Below are 15878 nucleotides of genomic sequence, written 5' to 3' on the forward strand. Positions count from 1 at the left end.
AAATTGCTTACCTGTTGGAGTGAATGTAAAAGATGGCACTGTTGGAAAAAGATGAGAAATGTTAGTTTTCAAGCTTTGAAACCACAAAAAAATATTCAGAATGTAATCTCAGTCTTTGTGAGTGTTTTTGAACCTGCCTTGTAGCCTTACAAGTCTGATCCAATGTGGATAAATCCTTGTTCAGATCCTGACCTACACTCTCAAAAGCCTGCTAGTTGTAGGTGACACAAGGGAACTATATGCCGCTATTTTCTTACATCTCCTAGCTAAAATTTTAACCATTTCAGAATGTAAATAACCCTTTTATAGACATGGTCCCCATTACCGGTCGCAAATACCCTTATATACCATGGTTTTTCCAAGTTCTGGTTTCAAAATTGCTAAACTTTTACTGTTCAGTTTAGTACTTTTTAATAAGTGACTCAGTGTTCAGACTGGCTGTATGGAGCATAGAGTAATTTAGTACTGCTCCTCCCTCACCTGTTGCTGCTGCACTGCTAGTCAGCTGGCTTCTAATCCACTTTTTTTGGCCTTACAAGAAACAAAAATTGTTTATTAATATTTATTGGAATGACGAGCAAAATAAAATAATGCCACCTATTGCTCTTGTTAATGTGATGTGGTTTTAAAGCTACAATCGGTAAGCTAAAAGGGTAGCGTCTGTAATCAGTTGGCCTGAGATCAAAATCAGGCAGTTTTCCCTTGATTTGCTCTGATCAGTGATCTTCAAATAATGATTAGAAAATATTGCTCTTTCCTGTCTTATAATGCATGAAAAATAAGAACGTCTAAAAGAAACCAATACTTTGTAAAAGTCAGGTAAAGGTTAGGGATGTATGGTTATTTGATGAATAAATGGGAATAATCTTGTAATCCCTTTACTTTCCTTTTGGTTGAAAACACCTACCTCTTTTAAAGAAGCTCCATGACTTTTTTGTCTTATGTGTATATAGTCCTTAGAAAGGGTTTGAATGAAAGCAAGTAGACAATTTTAAAGATCTTTGTTTAAAGGTTTTTGTGTAAATACGGTCTGTGTTCAAGTAGGAAACTCATACCAGCTAAGGATTAATAATAAACAAAATCTAGAGAATGGCTATCATTTTTGCTTTGCTGTTTAAACAAGGAGCAAACAATGATGCTATAAGGACTGAAGTTGATGCAACAGTGCACAGATCTGTTATTCAGCAAACCATCTTAAATCTGGGAATTTTGAAATGTTACCTACTTTAGTTTTGTCCAAGAAGTCCAAGAGGAACAATGCTGCTCCAGTGACATTTTGTATATCCTCACATAATGACTTCATGGATTACCTGTGCTGGCAAACATCCTCCAAACACAATAATCTTATCATGTTTGATCTCTCCTTCTGATGCTTAAACATGTCTGAAGATATCGGCTGTCAGGTGGCTTTTATCTCTTTGATGAATATGTTTGAAGAGGAGACATGGGCAACCCAAAACAGTCTGTGAAAAATGCAAATGTGGCCAAAATACATAAAATCAGGTCCTCATTGTGAACCCGGAATGGCTCATAACTTATCTCAAAACTAAATGAACCTGCATGTGAGGTATGACTGCATTTACTTGTAGTAGTTTTTGGTGTTTTGCAAATATAAATGTTCATCATTACATTAGCACCACAAGGTTTTAAAACTGACTCTGGCACAAAGAAATCAGCAGATTTTTAGCCTACTGGTCCTGACTGGTATCATGACAGTTGGGAAAAATCCAATCTTGTTCAAATCATTGAACGCACAAAGTGCTTGCTGGTTGCGCTGATAACAGCTCTCCTCAGTAGAGACGTTACTGAGTGAAGAAGATTAAAAGTTAGAAGTTTTCAATATCATAAAAACCTTCTTAAAAGAAAACTATTTTCTGGAATGTTTGAAGACATGTCTGCAATCCATTCAGGCTGGGTGAGAGAGAGGAAAAACTAGACTTAAAGTAGTTAACAGGAAGGCTATATGGAGTACAACAAAGTTGCTTTGTTTTTTGCTCTAATTTTGCTAATTGCTAATGTAAGATGCTGAAGACTGGTTTTAAATGAGAACTCCTCAGTCATTTTGTCTGTCTGGTAAAATATCAGTCATTTTACATAGACTGCTCTCTTTTACACACTGTGTAATATTGTGTTTTCCCTTAATATAAATGCTCAATGACCTTTCGAGGCAGAAAGGCAAAAACAGGTAAATTATGTTTTTATCTATATCCAATTGTAATCAACCAAAATGTGTGGCAGGTCAAAGCTTCATAAAAAAACAGAGATCAGAATTTGGCAAAAATGTCTAAATGGTGCATCTCTAGAAAAAAATGAACAATTTTTTCATGACAGCTTATCTACACCAGCCCCACCAGCACACACATCCTAATTCAACCTTTTTCACTCCAACTTCATATTGTTGATTCATGTGGTTGCAATTATACTCTTTGAAAACATTTTTGGTTACCCATTCTAACAAAAACTGTGGCCTTTTGTGGTCTGGCTGCACAAGGAGACGAGAAGGGAGGAGGAGGATGAGAATGGGAGCATGCCTGCCTTCCGTTCCCTCGAGCTCTTTTTTTCTTATCCGAGTAAACATCAACATATAGAATCACAAAGGGACAAAGGGTAACCTCATTCTACATGCCATTCTCCTTTCATGCTTGACCGCAGGTCATTACTGCATGCTGTAATTTTAGATAGGAGTGAAAGCACGACAGTTCTAAACATTACAGCCCACACAAGTATCTGTACATGTGCATTAAAGTTCACAAAATCCTTGCTGAGATGTAGCCTTCCTGACATTTTCCATCAACCAGCAGCAGCAGATTGAAGACATAGATAAGCTTTCTGTGTAGCAGGCTCAGACTAGCAGCTAAATCAGTCTATTTTTTGTGCACCAAGGTTGAAGGATGGATCTCCTCTAACTCAGTGTTCAGCATTAAACCTGAGCCAAGGAGTAGGGACAGAGAAGGTAGCAGCAGCTGCACAGCCCAAGGCCACACATTAAGCCACCTCACACATAATTGAGACTAAGATAAAAAGGCTAATGGCTGTCTTTTTACCTTAGCTGCTATGAGCAAGCGCAAGGCATGTCATGAATTCTGTCAGTTTGACTTAAATCAGGTAAAAACCTCATAGAAACAAGATAAAGCCATTGTGTTTTCTGTTGTTTTCTGGATTTGACATGCATCCCGAAGACACTTGGATCGCCTTGCATTCTTAAAAGATAAGTAGCATAAATTTTTTGCTACATGTCCACCTCCTCCATATCTAAAGGCCTCCCCCTAAAGGACAAGGAAACTGAAGGCATGTGAAAATGTCAGTATGTCCTTGATAAACAGAGATTGGAGCAAAAACATCCACTATTTCCCAACACTGACAGATGGGAGTTGGAAAGAAAAAGGGAGTTTTTGAACTTGAAAATATACTTGACTGAAAAAACACTTTACACTCTCACAGAATGAGCATGACAGAATCGTGAAAAGATGTCTTCATGCTGTACTATCAGCGGGAGCTCACGTTGCTTCCTAAAGAGACTCTGTAAAATATGACTTTCTGTGCTCTACCAATAAATCTTTTTTGTGACAGAACATATGAGAGATTGGTAGCATTTAGGATCAAAACAGCATAGAAGTAGACAACTACATGAATGTTTAGTAAATAATGCCTTATCACCAACATTTTCTAACCCATAGCCTCGAGTTTTAAGTGTTAAGTGTTTTAAGTGTACTCTTATCCTTGTGTACCTACCTTTGCGTATGCCTGCATAGCTGCTGGAGAGGCCATTCCTTTTCTTTCGGTGCCGGTATAACCAGATACTGAAGACCATAAGGATGATCCAACATGCTGCACCAATTCCAGCGATAAAGGCAGGCTGTTTGACCACATCAGAGATCTGCTGGGAGAGGGGGTTTTCCTGGTCCATTGTCTCTGTCATTCGCCCAGATGAATCTGGAGGTGAGGCAAGATTGGAAGAGATTTGAACAAGACAAAACTTTTTCAAAAAGTCCATTTGATCATAATGTAAATGGTTCATTGCAAACGGGAAGAGTCTGAGATTTATGCTAAATTAAATGCATAAAAAACAGAAATGTATGACAAAGTAGAGATGCACTGATCAGGGCGTTACCAAAATTGGACAATTCAAGCTGGTCGGAAAACACAAGACTGAACATGTATCAGACACTAAATAAGTTGGACAAAGTTTTTTAAAGACAATTCTGATTGTGGAACTTCGCCAGGGTATCTCATTAAGGTCACTTTTACCAGCTCTAAGCTTCAACAAAAGGAATTGTAACAAGAAAATATATACTTTTTGTAATTCTAAACATATTTAGGGTGTTTTCCATTGACATTATTTATGCCCAATGATGTTTTTCTCTCCTACAGAGACCATTACAATTACACTGATAAGGTAAACCATGCAAATTCTAGTGACAAGACATCTAATAGCGACTTTCCTTAGTGAGTAGTTGGAGTCTCTTGGTCATTTGTTTCAAATTCCCTGTCAGAATTGGAATTGGAAGTTGGAATTCCAACTGGAAGTTGGAACTTGCCAACCAGTCCTAAGTGTAGTTTCTAATGTGGCTGCGCATACACAGTATGTAGTTAAAGTTGCTGGTATAGATTATTTGCCCTTCTGACGGTTTGCATCAAATACTCATATAGTTAAAAGCTTGCATTGCTAAAACCTATCAGCAATACAATAGTTGGTGCTACAATAGTTAGTAGCAAAACAAACATTAAATGCCACTGTTTTACATTCTAAACTCATTTGTAATATCATTCTTGGTTCCTAGCTCCAACTTGTGATACAAATCTAGTTTTCTCTTCTTTTTCAGAATGCAGACAGAATTTTAATTGTTGTTCATGCTAACCATGCTAAGCATGCCAATCATTAATGAAACATACTGAAAACAATTTAAAATAATGACTCTGAGATAATTTTGTCTCATTTACAGCTCTTGGTTCTTAAGAAGAAATGAGAATTAGCCAAACTCAGGAATGGCAGGTCAAAGCTTTTCAAAAAACTCTTATCGGTGTATCTTGATAAAAGAGATTATTTTTCTCCCATCAGGTAATTTTAAACTGTACTGTCAAAAACAAATATGAGTATAATATTAAAGACTTTCATTGCAAATCCAAGTCAACAACGGCAGGTGAACAGAGCCTATGCAGGCATGCTTCAATCTGAGGGAACCAGTTGGAAAAACACCATGAGGCGTAATTTACACCAAGCAATGGTGATTTCCTAAACAGATAAACAAATCCAGAAACATCACCCTCAAACACAGACACCACAATAATTAGCAAACAGAAGCACAACTGTGAAAAACCGAGGCATAAATGCCTTGAAGCTGTGAAACGCACTCTACTGACGCTGTCAGTACAGCCGCTTACAACAACCTCCCTTTTCTTGATCTGTTTTTCTCATCTGTCTGTGCTTCTCCCCCATGTATGTTACATGAAAGACTTCTCTGACTCGCCCCTCCCTCTGGCAATTTGATTTTCTTTTTTTATGCTCTTGTTACGTCGTAATCCTTTGGTTTTCAACAAAAGCAAATGGCTACTCTGTGCCCATTCTCTTAAAGAACCACTGAAAGCCCAACAAAAACCAATGTCTTGTCTTTACTCCACCATATCTCCCTCTGTTTGTCTAAGTCGCTGGGTCTGCTTCTCTATTTGGCTGCCTGACTTCTCAATTTGTGACTCTGTCTGTTTGAGGGAACAGAGCGTGCCAATGTGACTAAGCAGCCCACAAGGGATTGTACAGGTATCCGGGCTTAGGATGACGCGTGCAAGCTTGAGAGTGTGACAAATGCGTTTGGGTGAAGCGCTGGTCCCCGAGGCGCATTGTTCCACTTCAGTGTTGGAACATGGCAACAATCGCCACAGGAACTCTTCAAGTGAGATAAATTGTATCCGTCACAGGGAATGCTTCTTCATTCCCATCCCGGCCCACTCAATCACACATTTAAAACCAGATGGAGCTTTTTTCTCTCTCTCTCTCTCTTGCTGCCTCATGGTACTATTTGTACCTTTTTTCCGTGTTTGTTGAAGTAGGAGGAGAGCTTAGCGGTTTAAAAATAAATAGTGACAAAATCTCTCAAAACTATTTGGTCAATTTGGACACAATTATGTTTCAAGAGATGATGTGTTTCTTAGCATTGCTGACATGTCGTGTCCAAGTGCAGACTATATTACACTCTTTGATGTTTAAAGCTGAGCGAAGGCAAAAACATCTTCGAAGCGAGAAGGGTGCGGCACCCAGCTCTGCAGCTCGGCCATGTAGGAATTTCATGCGCCTTTGCTGATTAAGCTGGCAGCTACTGCAGTTTAAACCATTTTACACCACACAAGAAACTCTAAAGCCACATTGTCATTCAAATGTCTCTAGCAAGTTTGACGTTGTTTGAGTAACAGCAATCACCCAAATTATAGTTTTTAAGCATCGGCGTTGATGATGAATAGGGAAGCATGTAGAGGCTTGAGCATGTCACACCACAAAGAATGGAGTTACAGAGATGTCTGTTTACTTGACAGAAGTTCATGATACCGAAAGCTCTTTATTTAAGATGGATGGGTTAATGCTATAATTATTTGTTAAGTGATTGGGCTTATTTTACTTACAGGAATTGTCATGTAACTAGAGATGCACAGATCAGACGTTTGGGGTAAAATTCCGATTTTTGAAAATGTTTGACTTGCCCATACCGATTTTAGCCGATTTCAATTTCTTTACTGTGAGAAAATATGATAACACAGGCTTCATGAAAGTTTCAGCAAGTTATAAGTGTCAGATTTTAATAACCTTTTACAACCATTTAATTGGCATAAATTACAAAAAATAAGTGGACCTATTTTAAGCTTTACCATTCACATACACTGCAGCTTACCTAACAGCTTAAACAAGTTAAATATTAGATTGTCAGCTTTATGTTTTTTTTTTTTTTTATACTTGAACTTTGATTTCCTGTCCTCTTACACCTAGGTTACCTAACTTTCGTGCCTTATTACAGTCCACCAGTCAATTTGTCCTTGCATTTCTCTAGAGAGCAGGGGTATTGAGATATTGTATTCATTTAAGAGAAGGCAGACAGAACCATATGTGGTTATTTCTACTCACCAAACTGAAAGAAAGTAGTTTCGCTCTTGACCCCAAGACCGGCACTGGTGCTGGCTGCTACTTCAACGCTGTAGCGAATCCCAGGGGTCAGACTGGGAATTACCACGGACAATGTTGACCCATCAACTGTTCGGTTAATGTGATACTTGCTCTCATTCCCCAAGCACCAAATCTGCCATAACGGAGACAAACATAAATTCAAACTGATGGCCTGTTATGAGCCCTTTGTGACAGTGTTTAGATGTTACCATCATGTAGGCATGCAGTGGATATAGAATTACATTTCTCAGGCAAGAACACAGCTTTAGGTAGACATAACACATCTAGGAGTAGCCCTAAACCAATGAAAAACAAATGAGGGCTGGTAATCATACCCATAAGACGATTTCAGCAGCAGCTGCTGCTGCTCACAAACAGAGAAAGGGTTACAAACAGAAGCAGGTATTCAGTTCAGCATGAGGCCTGAAGACCTCCACTAACTGAAACTCGGACATTCTGCTTTCTTTACTCCTCACCTCCTCCAACAACTTTACTATGTTAATAATCTCACATCCTTTGGTGTGTATTGTATATATTCATCTGTATGTGTAATGGAAGCACAAAGGCTCAGCACTTTCTGTGTCTTAAAAAGTGTAGTAGGTGGCAGTGCCACTGGAGACTGGGCTCAGTAATGAGCAGGGGGGAAGGCTTTGGAGCTGGATTCAAAAAGCATGAAATCATTCGAAACTTTATTATCAGAAAAAAATTACCTGTAAAATTAAAATGAACTTTTTTCACATACTCGGCCAAGACACCCTTTATTTCTTTACCTACACACATACTCCTGGGGACTCAAGGGATTTTTTTAACAGGGTTTAACAGTTCCTTTTAAAGACATTTGATAACTACCAGAACCAGGAAAATGTATTTAAGAACTAGCTTCTTTAAAGAATGAAACCCTAAGTCACTAACTGTGATAATGTGACATCAACTGCTCCCAAAGGCAACGATGTTCCTGCCAAATAACTGGACTGAACTATGATCTTTAATATATATATTTTTTAAATACATAGTGAAATTTATTTTAGTGTAGTCAACAGAAATATAAAATAATGAGTTCTTAAACATTATGTGCACATTTTAACTTTATGGTTCTCTACAGGTATTGATTTAGTTTAAATTTTGAGTAATCTAAGTCTTTTAGAGGTGTTAAGAGGATACCACTTATGAGGTGTTTTTCTCTGAAGGGGAGCTCAGCCTGGAAAGCTTGAGGATCATTTATTATATTACAAGGGAAATGACAGAATGTTAGAGAATTTAACCTTTGAAATTCAACAAACTGTGAGATTCTACAATTTCCACCAGATGGCACTGTTTCACAACCATTACCACTAACTCCTTAGAGTCTCATTTCTTACCTTTCTTTTCTCTGAACCAAACCCTTTCACCACACAGAGAAGAGGCACTGATGGGTGCACAAAGGTACACCTCCACCAGGAATTGCATTACCATTCTCTGTCAGCGTATCATCTCTTTGTCTTTTGTCTGCAGCCATGTTTGCATTTCTATTATGTTTCAGCAGAACAAGTCCCATTTGCTCAGACCTGAGAGATGCTTGCTGTATTTATTTGTGTGTGTGTGTGTGTGTGTGTGTGTGTGTGTGTGTGTGTGTGTGTGCGCGTGTGTGTGTGTTACCTTGTATTCCTGAACCACCCCATTCTGCTCCTCTTCTGGAGGGGGTTGCCAGGAGATTGCAACAGCAGTCCCGTTGCTCCCGCTCTCTGTCACTGTTACCTTTCGAGGAGGTGCGCTGGGGGCTTTTGGGGATACACAAGAAAATGATACATTTCCACCTTTAATGCATGCTGTCTTACTCCCACGTACAATTTAGTTTTCAGGGTTTACCTCTGAGTGAGCCTAGGGCAGATCTAAGAACAAAAGACTAATCAGGAAAATTACAATGCTTTTATCTGAAAAGTGTTTTTGTAAGTGATAAAAACTAATAACTGTTTACTCAAAACAAGCAGGAGTAATGATGGTGGTTTGAATTGTGGCTTATGAATAAAAATCTTTGGTCAAACTGTAGTCCTACAAAATGATAAACGTATGCTAATGAGAATAAAAAACAGGTCTAGAGCTCCAAATACAATTATCAACAAAAGCCAGAACAAAGACAGAAAAAGTGGAAAAAGATCAGAACGCACCCACTCATGCAAGACACACACATTCTAGTAAACCCTTCTGCACTCACACTTCTCTTGAACTGTTGGCGACAAATGAAAATTTGCAGTTGGGTTTTAACCAAACCTCAAGAGACTGCTACAACCACACCCAATGAAAAATTAGTACAACACATGCATGCATGGGGGTGTTGTGTATGGGCTTCAGTAACCAGGCATGCTCTAAATCCACCACATTTGAACACAACATAACACTGCCACCACTCACTGCTGCATGAATAGATGCAATATGCTTTCAAACATGCAAGCTGTTCATATGAAATGGTGTAAACATTAATAAAAACACCAAAGCACACTCGCATGAAGGCATTTACAATCCCCCCACCTTCCTCCAGTGTCTTGCCAATTTTAACATCACTGTCTGTTCCTTGAAACTCATTGAAGAAGGGGCGGACTTTGAATTCATATGTGACGCCCTTCCGCAGCTGTGTCACAACGGCGCTGTCCTCTCCGGGGGTACGGACTTCAAACACTGCCCATTCGCTCCGCCGCTGGCCCTCTGGTGACAGCCTGTACATCACCTTATAGCCCTGAACATACTGGGATTGCTGCTCCACCTAGTAAAGATAACAAAGATGGAGTTCCTTGCAGAGGTATTCAAACCCAAAAATATTCACATTTGTCTTGCTACAGCCACAAACTTCAGTGTATTTTATTAGCATTTTATTTGGCAGACCAAAACAAAGAAGAGCATAATTGTGAGGAGGAAGGAAAATGATATATGGTTTAAATTTTTTTTCACAAATGAAAATATTAAAAGTTTGGCTTGCATTTGATTTCTGTCCCTTTTATGTGGATAACATTTATTAACATCAAATGCCTTTTAAATAAGTTTATAATACTACATCATCAACTTGAACATCTCGCAAAGCACTCTTCAATCTCTTTAAGATTTTCTTTGCGGCACTTGTGACCTTTATTATTTTTCAAAATTTTTTGACAGTAGGTAGACAGGAAATGGGGGCAGCGAAAGAGGGGAAGACATGCAGCAAATGTCGCCAGGGACTAAAGCCTCAGTATATGGCCGTGCACTTAAACCCCCTACACCAACAGTACCCAGCACAATCTTAAACTGAAAAGGCAAGGAAGAAGAAGAAAATTAACTAGAAAAGCAGCAAAGATGCCCATTGTAACCATGGAGAAGCTGCAGAGATCCAGAGCTCAGGTGGGAGAATCTGTTGTGCACTCCACTAATCTGGCCTTTATGGAAAAGCAGCAAGAAGACAGTCAAGAATCCCACCTAAAGTTTAACACAAGCTATGAAGGGGGTAGAGCAAACATGCAGAAGGTTGTCAGATGAGAACTTTTTGGCTTACAAGCAAAACCACATGTATGGTAAAAAACTAACAACTGTGCACACCCTGCCCATAATAAAAAATCCTGATGGCAGCATCATGCTTTGGCATACTTCATAATCCAGAACATGGATGCTGGATGTAGTTAAATACAGGATTAAACTGAAATAAATCTTGTTAGGAGCTACAAAAGACTTGAGACTGGGGCTGAAGTTCATCTTCCAGCAGGACAAAAAACTTTAAAGATCAGAGCATGTTCATGTGTTACAACGGTCCAGTCAAAGTCCTATTTTGTAATAAAGTATTGGCAGAATTTTGATTGCCTAGATTTGCAAAGCTGATAAAGGCATACCCCAATAGACTTGCAGCTTTGATTGTAACAAATTGTTGTTCAACAACCTTTGGTTCTAAACCTGTCTGAGCCAAAAACGATTGACTCCAGCTGAATCCAAAAGCACTCCAAGGGTTACAAATTGTTTAGTAAAAAACATAAATTAATAAAACCTTTTGTTCCATTTAACAGTTATGCATATATTTTTGTTTGTCTACTACATAAAATCCCATTAACTATTATCAAGTTTGTGGTCTTAATGTAGCAAATTCGAGAAAGTTTCATGTTAACATTATGTCAAAATTACAAAACACTGTGGCATAACAGAATAAATATGAATTTGTGTGTCTTATATACCAGACAGAGGATGGATAAGAATGCTAATTCATCACATCGTCCATCTGTTTATCCGGATTCCTCTTTTTGACTGCATATATGCGCCATTTGGAGCAGCAGTGATTTGTGCAAACCGCATTATGAGGTCATTGGCCAAAGGTTCCTCCAAGTCTGGAGCTGGTTAAATAGGGCCCAGACTCTCAGAGCAGCCTGTCTTATCCCGTCCTGCTCTGTAATGACTTCTGAAGTCAAATATCGAGGAGGATTTGTTCACGAAGAACACAGTGTGATAGAGCAAAATATTAAACTGCTTCTAACGTAGCAAAAAAATGTAAAAGTATAATTAGGAGGGATTGTTTTGTTAGTTTAATCAATGCAAAATAAATGTTGCATTGTGTTGCAGCAGAATTGATGAATCTAGAGCGATAATATCCCTATGGGTCCCTTTTGAAGGGAAGCAGCGCTGGCTTGTAAAGGTTTTACTGATTTCTTTATCCCTCCACTATAAAAAAAAATGCTCCCAGCTTAGGTGGTCTTCATTAGCTGGAAAACTGCGCAAGCATTTACCGCAGCAAAAAGGAAAATATAAAAGCCAAAAAAATTCACATTGGGAATAAATGTATTGCCACAAGACGAAGAAAACTGTGTCACTTAACGATAATGTCAGCACTGCTCATGACGTGTTTTACTGGAACATTCCAGCGAGACAAAGTAACTGACGGTACTGATGTTTTAAATCAGTCTTGACATGTCAGAATCATTTTCACATTTCCTCAGCTCCATTCATCACTCACTGTGGCACTTAATAATACCTGCGAATGGAGGGGGTGGCCTTTTGTCAAAATGTAGGGAACCACTGAGATTGTTTTTACTATTAAGTGACTCACCCAACAGTTCAATGTATACTTTGGGATGTTTAGTGATATTGTGTATGTGATCAGTAACAGAAGCCCATTAGTACCTCATATTCAGTTTGTAGCAGGGCAGAAACACCACCATAAGCTCCCAGCTGTACTTCACTACCTATCCGGTTTAACATCTGGTAGCCATTTCCACCTAAAAGAATGAGCTGGCTATCTCTTCCCTCTTAGTTGTATTGATTTAACAGTCAAATGTTTCCAATATGACCGGGCAGACTGGAACGCTACACAACTGCTACTCAGTACTACAACACGGCTGAGCCCAGAGATTTAGTGTGGTTAGTGTGGAAAAAAGCTGAAGATCCTTATTTTCTGACATTAGGTTTAGGCTAATGCCAGATGGACACTGGGAGCATTTAGACTCTGTTACAGAATGTTTGCTGCAGAGTCATGTTGGTACACTAGCTCTGTTAAGCTTATTTTTTGACAGTAGATAAACAGGAAATGGGGACAGAGAGAGAGAGGAAGACATGCAGCAAATGTCATTGGGGCCAGGACTTGAACCTGGGGCAGCCGGGTCGAGAACTAAGGCCTCCATACATGGGTCGCACGTTGAACCCCCTACACCACCAGTGCTCAAACAGATAACACAAACTCTAAATTCATTTGTCTGATAAAATTAGAATATTAAAAAAGATCAATAAAAAGTATATTGTGAACGGCAATGCCAGGCTTCTGAAAAGTTTGTTCATTCTATGCACGCGATAGTTGGTTTGGGCTCATTTTGCATGAATTACTGCATCAATGCATAGACGTAATTAGCCTGTGGTTCTGCTGAGGTGTTCAAGAAGCCCAGGTTGCTTTGATAGCAGCCTCAGGTCATCTACACTGTTGGGTCTGGTGTCTCTCGTCTTCCTCTTGACATTATCCCGTACAGTACAGACCAAACGTTTGGACACACCTTCTCATTCAAAGAGTTGTCTTTATTTTCATGACTATGAATATTGTAGCTTCACACTGAAGGCATCAAAACTATGAATTAACACATGTGGAATTATATACTGAACAAAAAAGTGTGAAACAACTGAAAATATGTCTTATATTTTAGGTTCTTCAAAGTAGCCACCTTTTGCTTTGATTACTGCTACGCACTCTTGGCATTCTGTTGATGAGCTTCAAGAGGTAGTCACCTGAAATGGTTTTCCAAAAGTCTTGAAGGAGTTCCCAGAGATGCTTAGCACTTGTTGGCCCTTTTGCCTTCACTCTGCGGTCCAGCTCAAACCATCTCGATTGGGTTCAGGTCCGGTGACTGTGGAGGCCAGGTCATCTGGCGCAGCAACCCATCACTCTCCTTCTTGGTCAAATAGCCCTTACACAGCCTGGAGGTGTGTTTGGGGTCATTGTCCTGTTGAAAAATAAATGATGGTCCAACTAAACGCAAACCGGATGGAATAGCATGCCACTGCAAGATGCTGTGGTAGCCATGCTGGTTCAGTATGCCTTCAATTTTGAATAATTCCCCAACAGTGTCACCAGTGAAGCAACCCCACACCATCACACCTCCTCCTCCATGCTTCACGGCGGGAACCAGGCATGTAGAGTCCATCCGTTCCCCTCTTCTGCGCTGCACAAACACATGGTGTTTGGAACCAAAGATCTCAAACTTGGACTCATCAGACCAAAGCACAGATTTCCACTGGTCTAATGTCCATTCCTTGTGTTCTTTAGCCCAAACAAGTCTCTTCTGCTTGTTTCCTGTCCTCAGCAGTGGTTTCCTAGCAGCTATTTTACCCTGAAGGCCTGATTCACACAGTCTCCTCTTAACAGTTGTTCTAGAGATGTGTCTGCTGCTAGAACTCTGTGTGGCATTGACCTGTTCTCTAATCTGAGCTGCTGTTAACCTGCGATTTCTGAGGCTGGTGACTCGGATGAACTTATCGTCTGCAGCAGAGGTGACTCTTGGTCTTCCTTTCCTGGGGCGGTCCTCATGTGAGCCAGTTTCTTTGTAGCACTTGATGGTTTTTGCGACTGCACTTGGGGACACTTTCAAAGTTTTCCCAATTGTTCAGACTGACTGACCTTCATTTCTTAAAGTAATGATGGCCACTCGTTTTTCTTTACTTAGCTGCTTTTTTCTTGCCATAATACAAATTCTAACAGTCTATTCAGTAGGACTATCATATGTGTACTGTATCCACCTCCTGCACAACACAACTGATGGACCCAACCGCATTTGTGATGGTGTGGGGGTGCTTTGCTGGTGACACTGTTGTGTCATTCTGTTGAAGCATTCAGGTGTGTTGTGTCAGAATGCCAAGAGTGTGCGTAGCAGTAATCAAAGCAAAAGGTGGCTACTTTGAAGAATCTAGAATAAAAGACATATTTTCAGTTGTTTCACACTTTTTTGTTCAGTATATAATTCATAATGTGTTAATTCATAGTTTTGATGCCTTCAGTGTGAAGCTACAATATTCATAGTCATGAAAATAAAGAAAACTCTTTGAATGAGAAGGTGTGTCGAAACGTTTGGTCTGTACTGTATATTCTCTATTGGGTTCAGGTCAGCAGGTTTGCTTGCTAATTTGGCCAAGAACAGGAACACCATGGTCATTGAACCAGGTTTTGGTACCTTTGGCAGTGTGGGCAGGTGCCAAGTCCTGCTGAAATTAAATGAAATTAGCATCTCCATACAGCTTGTCAGCAGAAGGAAGCACGAAGTGCTCTAAAATTTCCTGGTATATGAGTGTTGACTGTGGACCTTAGAAAACGTAATGGACACCATCAGATGACATAACACCTTACATTATCACTTACTCTGGAAACTTTACACTAGTCTTTAAGCAGTGTGGATTCTGTCCCTCTCCACTTTACCTCCAGACTCCAGGACCTTGGTCTCCAAGTGAAATGCAAACTTTACGTTACTCTGAAAACAGGACTTTGGACCACTGAGTAACAATCCCCTTCTTTTTTTCCTTAGGTCATGTACTTTTGATGTCGTCTCTGGTTCAGGAGTGGCTTGATAGAAGGAATTTTAAATTTTTTAGCACATGTGCAGGATTCGTCTGTGCGTAGTGACCCTTGGTGTGCTGACTATTTTCAGTACACTCCTTTTGAAGCTCACCCAAATTTTTCTGTGGATTTTGCTTGACAATCGTCAAAAGCCTGCAGTTATCCCTCTTGCTGGTGCACCTTTACCTATCACACTTTTTCCTTCCACTTAACTTTGTTTTATGGATATGCTTAGATACAGCAATCTATGAACAACCAGCATCTTTAACAATGACCTGTGAGCCACAAAAGGTCATTGCTCCTTGTGGAGGGTGTCAACGATTGTCTTCTGCATATTTGTCAAGTCCTCCTCCACCAGTCTTCCTTGTGATTGTGTAGACCATAATATGGCCATTACATAACATTAATACATTAAAAATGCATTTAAAAAAATTGGAGTTATGTGATATTCTCATTTTATAAAAAATGACATTTTGGGTTTTTGTTTTCTATAAGCCATAACCATCAACATTTCAATGAAATAAAGGCTTGTAATAATTCACTCTACATGTAATGTATCTATATATGATTTTACTTTCTGAAATGAGTGAGAAAAAAATAATTGAACATTTTTACAATATTCAAACTTTTTGAGATGTACCTGTATATCAGTATCACCTGGGAACCTTAAGGGAGAAGATGTCAAATCCATTCATGTCCCAAATTTTATATGAAAAAACA

The 15878-nt window shown here is 39.3% G+C and overlaps 1 protein-coding gene across 6 annotated transcripts in view; it reads right to left on the reverse strand.

Moving 5' to 3' along the window:
• The window catches only part of robo1 (roundabout, axon guidance receptor, homolog 1 (Drosophila)), a 337926-nt gene that overhangs the window by 26511 nt on the left and 295537 nt on the right, over positions 1–15878 (reverse strand). For all 6 annotated transcript variants that reach the window (XM_047390959.1, XM_047390958.1, XM_047390956.1 and 3 more), the window contains 5 exons: positions 9653–9884; positions 8783–8904; positions 7109–7280; positions 3733–3933; positions 12–38 (listed from right to left, as the gene is read on the reverse strand). In XM_047390959.1, coding sequence (XP_047246915.1) covers positions 12–38; positions 3733–3933; positions 7109–7280; positions 8783–8904; positions 9653–9884 — 754 coding nt within the window. The remainder of the gene's footprint in view (positions 1–11; positions 39–3732; positions 3934–7108; positions 7281–8782; positions 8905–9652; positions 9885–15878) is intronic.

The sequence above is a fragment of the Girardinichthys multiradiatus genome, chromosome 18, assembly GCF_021462225.1.
Source record: "Girardinichthys multiradiatus isolate DD_20200921_A chromosome 18, DD_fGirMul_XY1, whole genome shotgun sequence".
Taxonomy (NCBI): domain Eukaryota; kingdom Metazoa; phylum Chordata; class Actinopteri; order Cyprinodontiformes; family Goodeidae; genus Girardinichthys; species Girardinichthys multiradiatus.